The 13,735-nt window shown below is 50.2% G+C and overlaps 1 protein-coding gene across 1 annotated transcript in view; it reads left to right on the top strand.

The window, feature by feature from the left end:
• LOC110487223 (polycystin-1-like) overlaps positions 1 to 13,735 on the top strand; it is a 133,268-nt gene extending 119,533 nt beyond the window's left edge. Inside the window, 7 exon segments of the mRNA XM_036973073.1 lie at positions 818 to 870; positions 1,669 to 1,886; positions 7,552 to 7,660; positions 11,775 to 11,890; positions 12,428 to 12,630; positions 12,918 to 13,112; positions 13,497 to 13,735. Coding sequence (XP_036828968.1) covers positions 818 to 870; positions 1,669 to 1,886; positions 7,552 to 7,660; positions 11,775 to 11,890; positions 12,428 to 12,630; positions 12,918 to 13,112; positions 13,497 to 13,586 — 984 coding nt within the window. The 3' untranslated portion in view covers positions 13,587 to 13,735.

Genomic DNA, 13,735 nt, shown 5'->3' with positions numbered 1-13,735 from the left:
TCTGTCTGGTTTTCTAGGTCTGGTTGTCTAGGTCTGGTTGTCCTAGTCTGGTTGTCCTAGTCTGGTTGTCTGGTTGTCTAGGTCTGGTTGTCTAGGTCTGGTTGCCTAGGTCTGGTTGCCTAGGTCTGGTTGCCTAGGTCTGGTTATCTGTCTGGTTGTCTAGGTTTGGTTGTCCTAGTCTGGTTGTCTGGTTGTCTGTCTGGTTGTCTAGGTCTGGTTGTCTAGGTCTGGTTGTCTAGGTCTGGTTGTCTAGGTCTGGTTGTCTGTCTGGTTGTCTAGGTTTGGGTGTCTAGGTTTGGTTGTCTGGTTGTCTGTCTGGTTGTCTAGGTCTGGTTGTCTGTCTGGTTGTCTAGGTTTGGTTGTCTGGTTGTCTGGTTGTCTGTCTGGTTGTCTAGGTCTGGTTGTCTAGGTCTTGTTGTCCTAGTCTGGTTGTCTAGGTCTGGTTGTCTAGGTCTGGTTGTCTAGGTCTGGTTGTCTGGTTGTCTAGGTCTGGTTGTCTAGGTCTGGTTGTCTCGGTCTGGTTGTCTAGGTCTGGTTGTCTAGGTCTGGTTGTCTAGGTCTGGTTGTCTAGGTCTGGTTGTCTAGGTGATGTTACCAGAAACAGTAGAGGGAGGTGATTGATGGACGACTGTTAGATAGAAGGGAGGAGCTACAGTTCATTGGGGGCTATAGAGAGGTGAGACAACAGCAGAAGTAGTATTTCTACAGGGTGTAAATTCTGATATTCATCTTATCGTCTGTCTCTTTACTTGGTCTAATTTGAAAGTTATACTTTATCTTCTTCTCTGTCACCCCCCCCTGCTCTCTCTCTCTCCAGACCTATTCAGAAGAGACCAACGTGGACCTCCCCCCCACGCCCTCCACCAAGAGGTGAGCTCTCCCGTTGCTACGAGGACGGCTGAGTGATGGACAGTTCTCATTAGGCCCATGGAGAGATTGATTTATGTTTTGAGAGAGAGACAGAGAGAGAGATAATTAGTCAGTATAAAATGAGTGTGTGAGGAGAATGAGAAAGAGAGGAGAGTTGTTGTCCTGATATAATCTCTCTGTGTCTCAGTAAGTCCCAGTAGAGTTCCAACACACCGTAAAGTGTGTGTGGGCATCTGTAATTACTGTGTGTGTGTGTGTGTGTGTGTGTGTGTGTGTGTGTGTGTTGGTTAACCATGAACCCTCTCTCTCTTCTTCCATTGTACTAATGTGGAAGTTGTGACCGACTGTTTAAAATGCACTTTAAATAAACACTGACCTGACTCGACCCCTCGTCCCTCCTCTATCTCCCTGCTTTCCTCCCTCTCTCCTCTCCCTCCTCTCCCTCCTCTATCTCCCTGCTTTCCTCCCTCTCTCCTCCCTCTCTCCTCTCCCTCCTCCCTCCTCCCGGTCTCACCTTCACTCCTCCCTCTCTCCCTCCTTTCCTCCCTCTCTCCTCTCCCTCCTCCCGGTCTCACCTTCACTCCTCCCTCTATCTCCCTCCTTTCCTCCCTCTCTCCTCTCCCTCCTCCCGGTCTCACCTTCACTCCTCCCTCTCTCCTCTCCCTCCTCCCGGTCTCACCTTCACTCCTCCCTCTCTCCCTCCTTTCCTCCCTCTCTCCTCTCCCTCCTCCCGGTCTCACCTTCACTCCTCCCTCTCTCCCCCCTCTCCTCCCGCTCTCTCCCCCCTCTCTCCTCTAGTGTCCAGAGTTGGGGTGTGGTCCAGGAAGAGGATGACGACGAGGAGCGTGATTGGCCAGAGTTGTTGAGTGACATGTCTGAGGTGGGAGGGGCGGGCCTGGGGGCGGGGCTACCCAAGTTGAAGAGAGGTCAAGGTTCAAGACACCTGGGGGTGGACATGACCCTTCACCCCGACAATGACGACCTCACACACCGCAATAAGTACTTCACATCCTCAGGTAGACAGACCACACACGCACACGCACACGCGCAGGCAGGCAGGCAGGCAGGCAGGCAGGCAGGCAGGCAGGCAGGCGTAAACAGTTCAAATGTACTCAGCACTGCAGTATATAGTTTCAGTATCATGAATATTATTGTGTTGTAATGTTGAATAAACCATGTTACACACCTGTCTCCTCCAGATGACCGTCTCTCTTTCTGTCACACACCTGTCTCCTCCAGATGACCGTCTCTCTTTCTGTTACACACCTGTCTCCTCCAGATGACCGTCTCTCTTTCTGTTACACACCTGTCTCCTCCAGATGACCGTCTCTCTTTCTGTTACACACCTGTCCCCTCCAGATGACCGTCTCTCTTTCTGTTACACACCTGTCTCCTCCAGATGACCGTCTCTCTTTCTGTTACACACCTGTCTCCTCCAGATGACCGTCTCTCTTTCTGTTACACACCTGTCCCCTCCAGATGACCGTCTCTCTTTCTGTTACACACCTGTCTCCTCCAGATGACCGTCTCTCTTTCTGTTACACACCTGTCTCCTCCAGATGACCGTCTCTCTTTCTGTCACACACCTGTCTCCTCCAGATGACCGTCTCTCTTTCTGTTACACACCTGTCTCCTCCAGATGACCGTCTCTCTTTCTGTTACACACCTGTCTCTTCCAGATGAGTGAATCTGACCGTCTCTCTTTCTGTTACACACCTGTCTCCTCCAGATGAGTGAATCTGACCGTCTCTCTTTCTGTCACACACCTGTCTCCTCCAGATGACCGTCTCTCTTTCTGTTACACACCTGTCCCCTCCAGATGACCATCTCTCTTTCTGTCACACACCTGTCTCCTCCAGATGACCGTCTCTCTTTCTGTTACACACCTGTCTCCTCCAGATGAGTGAATCTGACCGTCTCTCTTTCTGTTACACACCTGTCTCCTCCAGATGAGTGAATCTGACCGTCTCTCTTTCTGTTACACACCTGTCTCCTCCAGATGAGTGAATCTGACCGTCTCTCTTTCTGTTACACACCTGTCTCCTCCAGATGACTGTCTCTCTTTCTGTTACACACCTGTCTCCTCCAGATGAGTGAATCTGACCGTCTCTCTTTCTGTTACACACCTGTCTCCTCCAGATGAGTGAATCTGACCGTCTCTCTTTCTGTTACACACCTGTCTCCTCCAGATGACCGTCTCTATTTCTGTCACACACCTGTCTCCTCCAGATGACCGTCTCTCTTTCTGTCACACACCTGTCTCCTCCAGATGACCGTCTCTCTTTCTGTTACACACCTGTCTCCTCCAGATGACCGTCTCTCTTTCTGTCACACACCTGTCTTCTCCAGATGACCGTCTCTCTTTCTGTCACACACCTTTCTCCTGCAGATGAGTGAATCTGACCGTCTCTCTTTCTGTCACACACCTGTCTCCTCCAGATGACCGTCTCTCTTTCTGTTACACACCTGTCTCCTCCAGATGACCGTCTCTCTTTCTGTCACACACCTGTCTCCTCCAGATGAGTGAATCTGACCGTCTCTCTTTCTGTTACACACCTGTCTCCTCCAGATGACCGTCTCTCTTTCTGTCACACACCTGTCTCCTCCAGATGACCGTCTCTCTTTCTGTCACACACCTGTCTCCTCCAGATGACCGTCTCTCTTTCTGTTACACACCTGTCTCCTCCAGATGACCGTCTCTCTTTCTGTCACACACCTGTCTTCTCCAGATGACCGTCTCTCTTTCTGTTACACACCTGTCTCCTCCAGATGAGTGAATCTGACGTCTCTCTTTCTGTCACACACCTGTCTCCTCCAGATGAGTGAATCTGAACGTCTCTCTTTCTGTCACACACCTGTCTCCTCCAGATGAGTGAATCTGAACGTCTCTCTTTCTGTCACACACCTGTCTCCTCCAGATGAGTGAATCTGACCGTCTCTCTTTCTGTCACACACCTGTCTCCTCCAGATGAGTGAATCTGAACGTCTCTCTTTCTGTCACACACCTGTCTCCTCCAGATGAGTGAATCTGAACGTCTCTCTTTCTGTCACACACCTGTCTCCTCCAGATGAGTGAATCTGAACGTCTCTCTTTCTGTCACACACCTGTCTCCTCCAGATGACCGTCTCTCTTTCTGTTACACACCTGTCTCCTCCAGATGACCGTCTCTCTTTCTGTCACACACCTGTCTTCTCCAGATGACCGTCTCTCTTTCTGTTACACACCTGTCTCCTCCAGATGAGTGAATCTGACGTCTCTCTTTCTGTCACACACCTGTCTCCTCCAGATGAGTGAATCTGAACGTCTCTCTTTCTGTCACACACCTGTCTCCTCCAGATGAGTGAATCTGAACGTCTCTCTTTCTGTCACACACCTGTCTCCTCCAGATGAGTGAATCTGACCGTCTCTCTTTCTGTCACACACCTGTCTCCTCCAGATGAGTGAATCTGAACGTCTCTCTTTCTGTCACACACCTGTCTCCTCCAGATGAGTGAATCTGAACGTCTCTCTTTCTGTCACACACCTGTCTCCTCCAGATGAGTGAATCTGAACGTCTCTCTTTCTGTCACACACCTGTCTCCTCCAGATGACCGTCTCTCTTTCTGTTACACACCTGTCTCCTCCAGATGACCGTCTCTTTCTGTTACACACCTGTCTCCTCCAGATGAGTGAATCTGACCGTCTCTCTTTCTGTTACACACCTGTCTCCTCCAGATGAGTGAATCTGAACGTCTCTCTTTCTGTCACACACCTGTCTCCTCCAGATGAGTGAATCTGAATGTCTCTCTTTCTGTCACACACCTGTCTCCTCCAGATGAGTGAATCTGACTGTCTCTCTTTCTGTCACACACCTGTCTCCTCCAGATGAGTGAATCTGACCGTCTCTCTTTCTGTCACACACCTGTCTTCTCCAGATGACCGTCTCTCTTTCTGTTACACACCTGTCTCCTCCAGATGAGTGAATCTGACGTCTCTCTTTCTGTCACACACCTGTCTCCTCCAGATGAGTGAATCTGAACGTCTCTCTTTCTGTCACACACCTGTCTCCTCCAGATGAGTGAATCTGAACGTCTCTCTTTCTGTCACACACCTGTCTCCTCCAGATGAGTGAATCTGACCGTCTCTCTTTCTGTCACACACCTGTCTCCTCCAGATGAGTGAATCTGAACGTCTCTCTTTCTGTCACACACCTGTCTCCTCCAGATGAGTGAATCTGAACGTCTCTCTTTCTGTCACACACCTGTCTCCTCCAGATGAGTGAATCTGAACGTCTCTCTTTCTGTCACACACCTGTCTCCTCCAGATGACCGTCTCTCTTTCTGTTACACACCTGTCTCCTCCAGATGACCGTCTCTCTTTCTGTCACACACCTGTCTTCTCCAGATGACCGTCTCTCTTTCTGTTACACACCTGTCTCCTCCAGATGAGTGAATCTGACGTCTCTCTTTCTGTCACACACCTGTCTCCTCCAGATGAGTGAATCTGAACGTCTCTCTTTCTGTCACACACCTGTCTCCTCCAGATGAGTGAATCTGAACGTCTCTCTTTCTGTCACACACCTGTCTCCTCCAGATGAGTGAATCTGACCGTCTCTCTTTCTGTCACACACCTGTCTCCTCCAGATGAGTGAATCTGAACGTCTCTCTTTCTGTCACACACCTGTCTCCTCCAGATGAGTGAATCTGAACGTCTCTCTTTCTGTCACACACCTGTCTCCTCCAGATGAGTGAATCTGAACGTCTCTCTTTCTGTCACACACCTGTCTCCTCCAGATGACCGTCTCTCTTTCTGTTACACACCTGTCTCCTCCAGATGACCGTCTCTTTCTGTTACACACCTGTCTCCTCCAGATGAGTGAATCTGACCGTCTCTCTTTCTGTTACACACCTGTCTCCTCCAGATGAGTGAATCTGAACGTCTCTCTTTCTGTCACACACCTGTCTCCTCCAGATGAGTGAATCTGAATGTCTCTCTTTCTGTCACACACCTGTCTCCTCCAGATGAGTGAATCTGACTGTCTCTCTTTCTGTCACACACCTGTCTCCTCCAGATGAGTGAATCTGACCGTCTCTCTTTCTGTCACACACCTGTCTCCTCCAGATGAGTGAATCTGACCGTCTCTCTTTCTGTCACACACCTGTCCCCTCCAGATGAGTGAATCTGACCGTCTCTCTTTCTGTCACACACCTGTCTCCTCCAGATGAGTGAATCTGAACGTCTCTCTTTCTGTCACACACCTGTCTCCTCCAGATGAGTGAATCTGAATGTCTCTCTTTCTGTCACACACCTGTCTCCTCCAGATGAGTGAATCTGAACGTCTCTCTTTCTGTCACACACCTGTCTCCTCCAGATGAGTGAATCTGAATGTCTCTCTTTCTGTCACACACCTGTCTCCTCCAGATGAGTGAATCTGACTGTCTCTCTTTCTGTCACACACCTGTCTCCTCCAGATGAGTGAATCTGACCGTCTCTCTTTCTGTCACACACCTGTCTCCTCCAGATGAGTGAATCTGACCGTCTCTCTTTCTGTCACACACCTGTCCCCTCCAGATGAGTGAATCTGACCGTCTCTCTTTCTGTCACACACCTGTCTCCTCCAGATGAGTGAATCTGAACGTCTCTCTTTCTGTCACACACCTGTCTCCTCCAGATGAGTGAATCTGAATGTCTCTCTTTCTGTGACACACCTGTCTCCTCCAGATGAGTGAATCTGACCGTCTCTCTTTCTGTTACACACCTGTCTCCTCCAGATGAGTGAATCTGACCGTCTCTCTTTCTGTTACACACCTGTCTCCTCCAGATGACCGTCTCTCTTTCTGTTACACACCTGTCTCCTCCAGATGAGTGAATCTGACCGTCTCTCTTTCTGTTACACACCTGTCTCCTCCAGATGAGTGAATCTGACCGTCTCTCTTTCTGTCACACACCTGTCTCCTCCAGATGACCGTCTCTCTTTCTGTTACACACCTGTCTCCTCCAGATGAGTGAATCTGACCGTCTCTCTTTCTGTCACACACCTGTCTCCTCCAGATGACCGTCTCTCTTTCGGTCACACACCTGTCTCCTCCAGATGAGTGAATCTGAACGTCTCTCTTTCTGTCACACACCTGTCTCCTCCAGATGACCGTCTCTCTTTCTGTTACACACCTGTCTCCTCCAGATTAGTGAATCTGACCGTCTCTCTTTCTGTTACACACCTGTCTCCTCCAGATGACTGTCTCTCTTTCTGTTACACACCTGTCTCCTCCAGATGAGTGAATCTGACCGTCTCTCTTTCTGTTACACACCTGTCTCCTCCAGATGAGTGAATCTGACCGTCTCTCTTTCTGTTACACACCTGTCCCCTCCAGATGAGTGAATCTGACCGTCTCTCTTTCTGTTACACACCTGTCTCCTCCAGATGAGTGAATCTGACCGTCTCTCTTTCTGTTACACACCTGTCTCCTCCAGATGACCGTCTCTCTTTCTGTTACACACCTGTCTCCTCCAGATGACCGTCTCTCTTTCTGTTACACACCTGTCTCCTCCAGATGAGTGAATCTGACCGTCTCTCTTTCTGTTACACACCTGTCCCCTCCAGATGAGTGAATCTGAACGTCTCTCTTTCTGTCACACACCTGTCCCCTCCAGATGAGTGAATCTGAACGTCTCTCTTTCTGTCACACACCTGTCTCCTCCAGATGAAGACCTGATTAAGCGGATCCTGGCGGACGGCCAGCTGCAGGTGTCTCATCTCTGTGACCCCCAACACTTCTTCTCCCAGACAGCAGACAGCGAGACGGCCGACCTGTGAGTCGCCTCTAAACTCTGACCTCTAATCTCACCCTTAACCCTGTCACCTTCTACTCGTTTCCTCTTGTCTGTTCTGAACATACCTCTGACCTCTCACAGGCCTACTTCTCCTTCTGTCATTTTACATTTGAGTCATTTAGCAGACACACTGATCCAGAGTCATTTAGCAGACACTCTGATCCAGAGAGACTTACAGTTAGTGAGTCATTTAGCAGACACTCTGATCCAGAGACTTACAGTTAGTGAGTCATTTAGCAGACACTCTGATCCAGAGAGACTTACAGTTAGTGAGTCATTTAGCAGACACTCTGATCCAGAGAGACTTACAGTTAGTGAGTCATTTAGCAGACACTCTGATCCAGAGAGACTTACAGTTAGTGAGTCATTTAGCAGACACTCTGATCCAGAGTCATTTAGCAGACACTCTGATCCAGAGTCATTTAGCAGACACTCTGATCCAGAGAGACTTACAGTTAGTGAGTCATTTAGCAGACACTCTGATCCAGAGTCATTTAGCAGACACACTGATCCAGAGAGACTTACAGTTAGTGAGTCATTTAGCAGACACTCTGATCCAGAGAGACTTACAGTTAGTGAGTCATTTAGCAGACACTCTGATCCAGAGAGACTTACAGTTAGTGAGTCATTTAGCAGACACTGATCCAGAGAGACTTACAGTTAGTGAGTCATTTAGCAGACACTCTGATCCAGAGAGACTTACAGTTAGTGAGTCATTTAGCAGACACTCTGATCCAGAGAGACTTACAGTTAGTGAGTCATTTAGCAGACACTGATCCAGAGAGACTTACAGTTAGTGAGTCATTTAGCAGACACTCTGATCCAGAGAGACTTACAGTTAGTGAGTCATTTAGCAGACACTCTGATCCAGAGAGACTTACAGTTAGTGAGTCATTTAGCAGACACTCTGATCCAGAGAGACTTACAGTTAGAATCATTTAGCAGACACTCTGATCCAGAGAGACTTACAGTTAGTGAGTCATTTAGCAGACACTCTGATCCAGAGAGACTTACAGTTAGTGAGTCATTTAGCAGACACTCTGATCCAGAGAGACTTACAGTTAGTGAGTCATTTAGCAGACACTCTGATCCAGAGAGACTTACAGTTAGTGAGTCATTTAGCAGACACTCTGATCCAGAGACTTACAGTTAGTGAGTCATTTAGCAGACACTCTGATCCAGAGAGACTTACATTAGTGAGTCATTTAGCAGACACTCTGATCCAGAGAGACTTACAGTTAGTGAGTCATTTAGCAGACACTCTGATCCAGAGAGACTTACAGTTAGTGAGTCATTTAGCAGACACTCTGATCCAGAGAGACTTACAGTTAGTGAGTCATTTAGCAGACACTCTGATCCAGAGAGACTTACAGTTAGTGAGTCATTTAGCAGACACTCTGATCCAGAGAGACTTACAGTTAGAATCATTTAGCAGACACTCTGATCCAGAGAGACTTACAGTTAGTGAGTCATTTAGCAGACACTCTGATCCAGAGAGACTTACAGTTAGTGAGTCATTTAGCAGACACTCTGATCCAGAGAGACTTACAGTTAGTGAGTCATTTAGCAGACACTCTGATCCAGAGAGACTTACAGTTAGTGAGTCATTTAGCAGACACTCTGATCCAGAGAGACTTACAGTTAGTGAGTCATTTAGCAGACACTCTGATCCAGAGTCATTTAGCAGACACTCTGATCCAGAGAGACTTACAGTTAGTGAGTCATTTAGCAGACACTCTGATCCAGAGAGACTTACAGTTAGTGAGTCATTTAGCAGACACTCTGATCCAGAGAGACTTACAGTTAGTGAGTCATTTAGCAGACACTCTGATCCAGAGAGACTTACAGTTAGTGAGTCATTTAGCAGACACTCTGATCCAGAGAGACTTACAGTTAGTGAGTCATTTAGCAGACACTCTGATCCAGAGAGACTTACAGTTAGTGAGTCATTTAGCAGACACTCTGATCCAGAGTCATTTAGCAGACACTCTGATCCAGAGAGACTTACAGTTAGTGAGTCATTTAGCAGACACTCTGATCCAGAGAGACTTACAGTTAGTGAGTCATTTAGCAGACACTCTGATCCAGAGAGACTTACAGTTAGTGAGTCATTTAGCAGACACTCTGATCCAGAGAGACTTACAGTTAGTGAGTCATTTAGCAGACACTCTGATCCAGAGAGACTTACAGTTAGTGAGTCATTTAGCAGACACTCTGATCCAGAGAGACTTACAGTTAGTGAGTCATTTAGCAGACACTCTGATCCAGAGAGACTTACAGTTAGTGAGTCATTTAGCAGACACTCTGATCCAGAGAGACTTACAGTTAGTGAGTCATTTAGCAGACACTCTGATCCAGAGAGACTTACAGTTAGTGAGTCATTTAGCAGACACTCTGATCCAGAGAGACTTACAGTTAGTGAGTCATTTAGCAGACACTCTGATCCAGAGAGACTTACAGTTAGTGAGTCATTTAGCAGACACTCTGATCCAGAGAGACTTACAGTTAGTGAGTCATTTAGCAGACACTCTGATCCAGAGAGACTTACAGTTAGTGAGTCATTTAGCAGACACTCTGATCCAGAGAGACTTACAGTTAGTGAGTCATTTAGCAGACACTCTGATCCAGAGAGACTTACAGTTAGTGAGTCATTTAGCAGACACTCTGATCCAGAGAGACTTACAGTTACTTACTCTTCACTCCTCTTCACTCTTCTTCACTCCTCTTCACTCCTCTCCCTCCTCTTCACTCCTCTCCCTCCTCTTCACTCCTCTCCCTCCTCTTCACTCCTCTCCCTCCTCTTCACTTCTCTCCCTCCTCTTCACTCCTCTCCCTCCTCTTCACTCTTCTTCACTCCTCTCCCTCCTCTCCTTCCTCTCCCTCCCCTCCCTCCTCTCCTTCCTCTCCTTCCTCTCCCTCCCCTCCCTCCTCTCCTTCCTCTCCCTCCCCTCCCTCCTCTCCTTCCTCTCCCTCCCCTCCCTCCTCTCCTTCCTCTCCTTCCTCTCCCTCCCCTCCCTCCTCTCCTTCCTCTCCCTCCCCTCCCTCCTCTCCTTCCTCTCCTTCCTCTCCCTCCCCTCCCTCCTCTCCCTCCCCTCCCTCCTCTCCTTCCTCTCCCTCCCCTCCCTCCTCTCCCTCCCCTCCCTCCCCTCCCTCCTCTCCCTCCCCTCCCTCCTCTCCCTCCTCTCCCTCCTCTCCTTCCTCTCCCTCCCCTCCCTCCTCTCCTTCCTCTCCCTCCCCTCCCTCCTCTCCTTCCTCTCCTTCCTCTCCCTCCCCTCCCTCCTCTCCCTCCCCTCCCTCCTCTCCTTCCTCTCCCTCCCCTCCCTCCTCTCCCTCCCCTCCCTCCCCTCCCTCCTCTCCCTCCCCTCCCTCCTCTCCTTCCTCTCCCTCCCCTCCCTCCTCTCCTTCCTCTCCCTCCCCTCCCTCCTCTCCTTCCTCTCCTTCCTCTCCCTCCCCTCCCTCCTCTCCTTCCTCTCCCTCCCCTCCCTCCTCTCCTTCCTCTCCTTCCTCTCCCTCCCCTCCCTCCTCTCCCTCCCCTCCCTCCTCTCCTTCCTCTCCCTCCCCTCCCTCCTCTCCCTCCCCTCCCTCCCCTCCCTCCTCTCCCTCCCCTCCCTCCTCTCCCTCCTCTCCCTCCTCTCCCTCCTCTCCTTCCTCTCCCTCCCCTCCCTCCTCTCCTTCCTCTCCTTCCTCTCCCTCCCCTCCCTCCTCTCCCTCCCCTCCCTCCTCTCCTTCCTCTCCCTCCCCTCCCTCCTCTCCCTCCCCTCCCTCCTCTCCCTCCCCTCCCTCCTCTCCTTCCTCTCCCTCCCCTCCCTCCTCTCCCTCCCCTCCCTCCCCTCCCTCCTCTCCCTCCTCTCCCTCCTCTCCCTCCTCTCCCTCCCCTCCCTCCTCTCCCTCCTCTCCCTCCTCTCCTTCCTCTCCCTCCTCTTCACTCTTCTGGAAGTAATAGAATCTAGGAGTTGACACTTAGATCTGGGAAGATCACTGTCCTGATGTTTGGTGTTTAATCTTATTTTCTGTGTGTGTGTGTGTGTGTGTGTGTGTGTGTGTGTGTGTGTGTGTGTGTGTGTGTGTGTGTGTGCGTGTGTGCGCGTGTCAGGTCCAGTATCTTTGGTGATAAGACAGAGGTGGTCCTCCTTCAGAAGCTGAATGAACCGCTGTCCCTCGGAGCCGTCAAGAGGGAGCCCCCTAAAACAGCCTTCACCTCACGCACAGGTGGGTGTGTTAACTCAACCCCCCCACCCTCTCTCTCTCTCTACCTCCATCTCTCTTTCTACCCTCTCTCTCTCTCTGTCTCTCTCTGTCTCTCTCTACCTCATCTCTATTTCTACCCCTCTCTCTACCTCCATCTCTCTTTCTACCCCTCTCTCTACCCCTATCTCTCTGTCTCTCTCTCTCTACCTCATCTCTATTTCTACCCCTCTCTCTACCTCCATCTCTCTTTCTACCCCTCTCTCTACCCCTATCTCTCTGTCTCTCTCTCTCTACCTCCATCTCTATTTCTACCCCTCTCTCTACCTCCATCTCTCTTTCTACCCCTCGTTCTAGCCCCCACCCTCTCTCTCTCTACCTCCATCTCTATTTCTACCCCTCTTTCTACCTCTCTCTCTCTCTACCTCCATCTCTATTTCTACCCCTCTTTCTACCTCTCTCTCTCTCTCTCTCTCTCTCTCTCTCTCTCTCTCTCTCTCTCTCTCTGTCTGTCTGTCTCTGTCTCTGTCTCTCTCTCTCTCATCATCATCTCCATCTCAGTTGTAACAGACGTGTGTAGTCCGAGGCGTTTCCCTCCCTGGTGTGGGCAGGCTGCTCTATGGGGCAGCTGGTCGGGGCTTGTCCTAGCCAATGGGCTGTCAGTGTGGGCAGGAAGAGGCTTCAGTGATGCCGTGGCTCTGATGTGGCTCATTTCCTGTATCGGTAGCTTCCTGTCCTCCTGCTTGCTGCTGGAGCCAATCAAGGTAGGACGACACACACACACAGTGCTCATAAATCAATGATTTACCAGAAGGCTTATTCTATGCCCTGTGGGTAGTGTATAAGTGTGTGTGTGTACTCTAGGTGCTACTAGAAGGCCTGTACTATGCCCTGTGGGTAGTGTATCAGTTTGTGTGTGTACTCTAGGTGCTACTAGAAGGCCTGAACTATGCCCTGTGGGTAGTGTATCAGTGTGTGTGTGTACTCTAGGTGCTACTAGAAGGCCTGTACTATGCCCTGTGGGTAGTGTATAAGTGTGTGTGTACTCTAGGTGCTACTAGAAGGCCTGTACTATGCCCTGTGGGTGAAGAGGCTCCGTCCAGAGGAGCAGGATGTCCTGGTGGAGTGTCCTCGTGTTGACAGAGTTGTCCAGCGTGTCCCCAGAGTCAGACCACCCCAAGGCTTCGCTCTGTCCCAGGCCAGACAGCAGGCCCGCAAGGTCCACATGCTGCACAGCATGCTGAAGGTAAGAGACAGAGGGAGGGAGGGAGGGAGGGAGAGACACAGCATGCTCAAGGTAAGAGAGGGAGGGAGGGAGGGAGGGAGGGAGGGAGGGAGGGAGGGAGGGACAGCATGCTCAAGGTAAGAGAGGGAGGGACACAGCATGCTCAAGGTAAGAGAGGGAGGGAGGGAGGGAGGGAGGGAGGGAGGGAGGGAGGGAGGGAGGGAGGGAGGGAGGGAGGGAGGGAGGGACAGCATGCTCAAGGTAAGAGACAGAGGGAGCGAGGGAGGGAGGGAGGGAGGGACAGCATGCTCAAGGTAAGGGAGGGAGGGAGGGAGGGAGGGAGGGAGGGAGGGAGGGAGGGAGGGAGGGAGGGAGGGACAGCATGCTTAACTATGTCGTTAACAGAACTTCCTGGTGTTCAACACTGTTGGTGTTAGTTGTGTATCTGTGTCAATAATATCATTGTTCCTCAACCAATGGTTTTCTTCGTTCTAGTTAGAGTTGTGTATCTCTAACTGGAGCGGGTGTTCTGAGTGGACAAAACATTAGGAACACCTGCTCTTTCCATGACAGACTGACCAGGTGAATCCAGGTGAAAGATATGATCCCTTATTGATGTCACCTGTTAAATCCACTTCCGTGTA

This window comes from Oncorhynchus mykiss, unplaced genomic scaffold, assembly GCF_013265735.2.
Source record: "Oncorhynchus mykiss isolate Arlee unplaced genomic scaffold, USDA_OmykA_1.1 un_scaffold_219, whole genome shotgun sequence".
Classification (NCBI taxonomy): Eukaryota; Metazoa; Chordata; class Actinopteri; order Salmoniformes; family Salmonidae; genus Oncorhynchus; species Oncorhynchus mykiss.
Note: the sequence above shows the minus strand (reverse complement) of the source record. Positions and strands in the feature narration are given on the sequence as shown.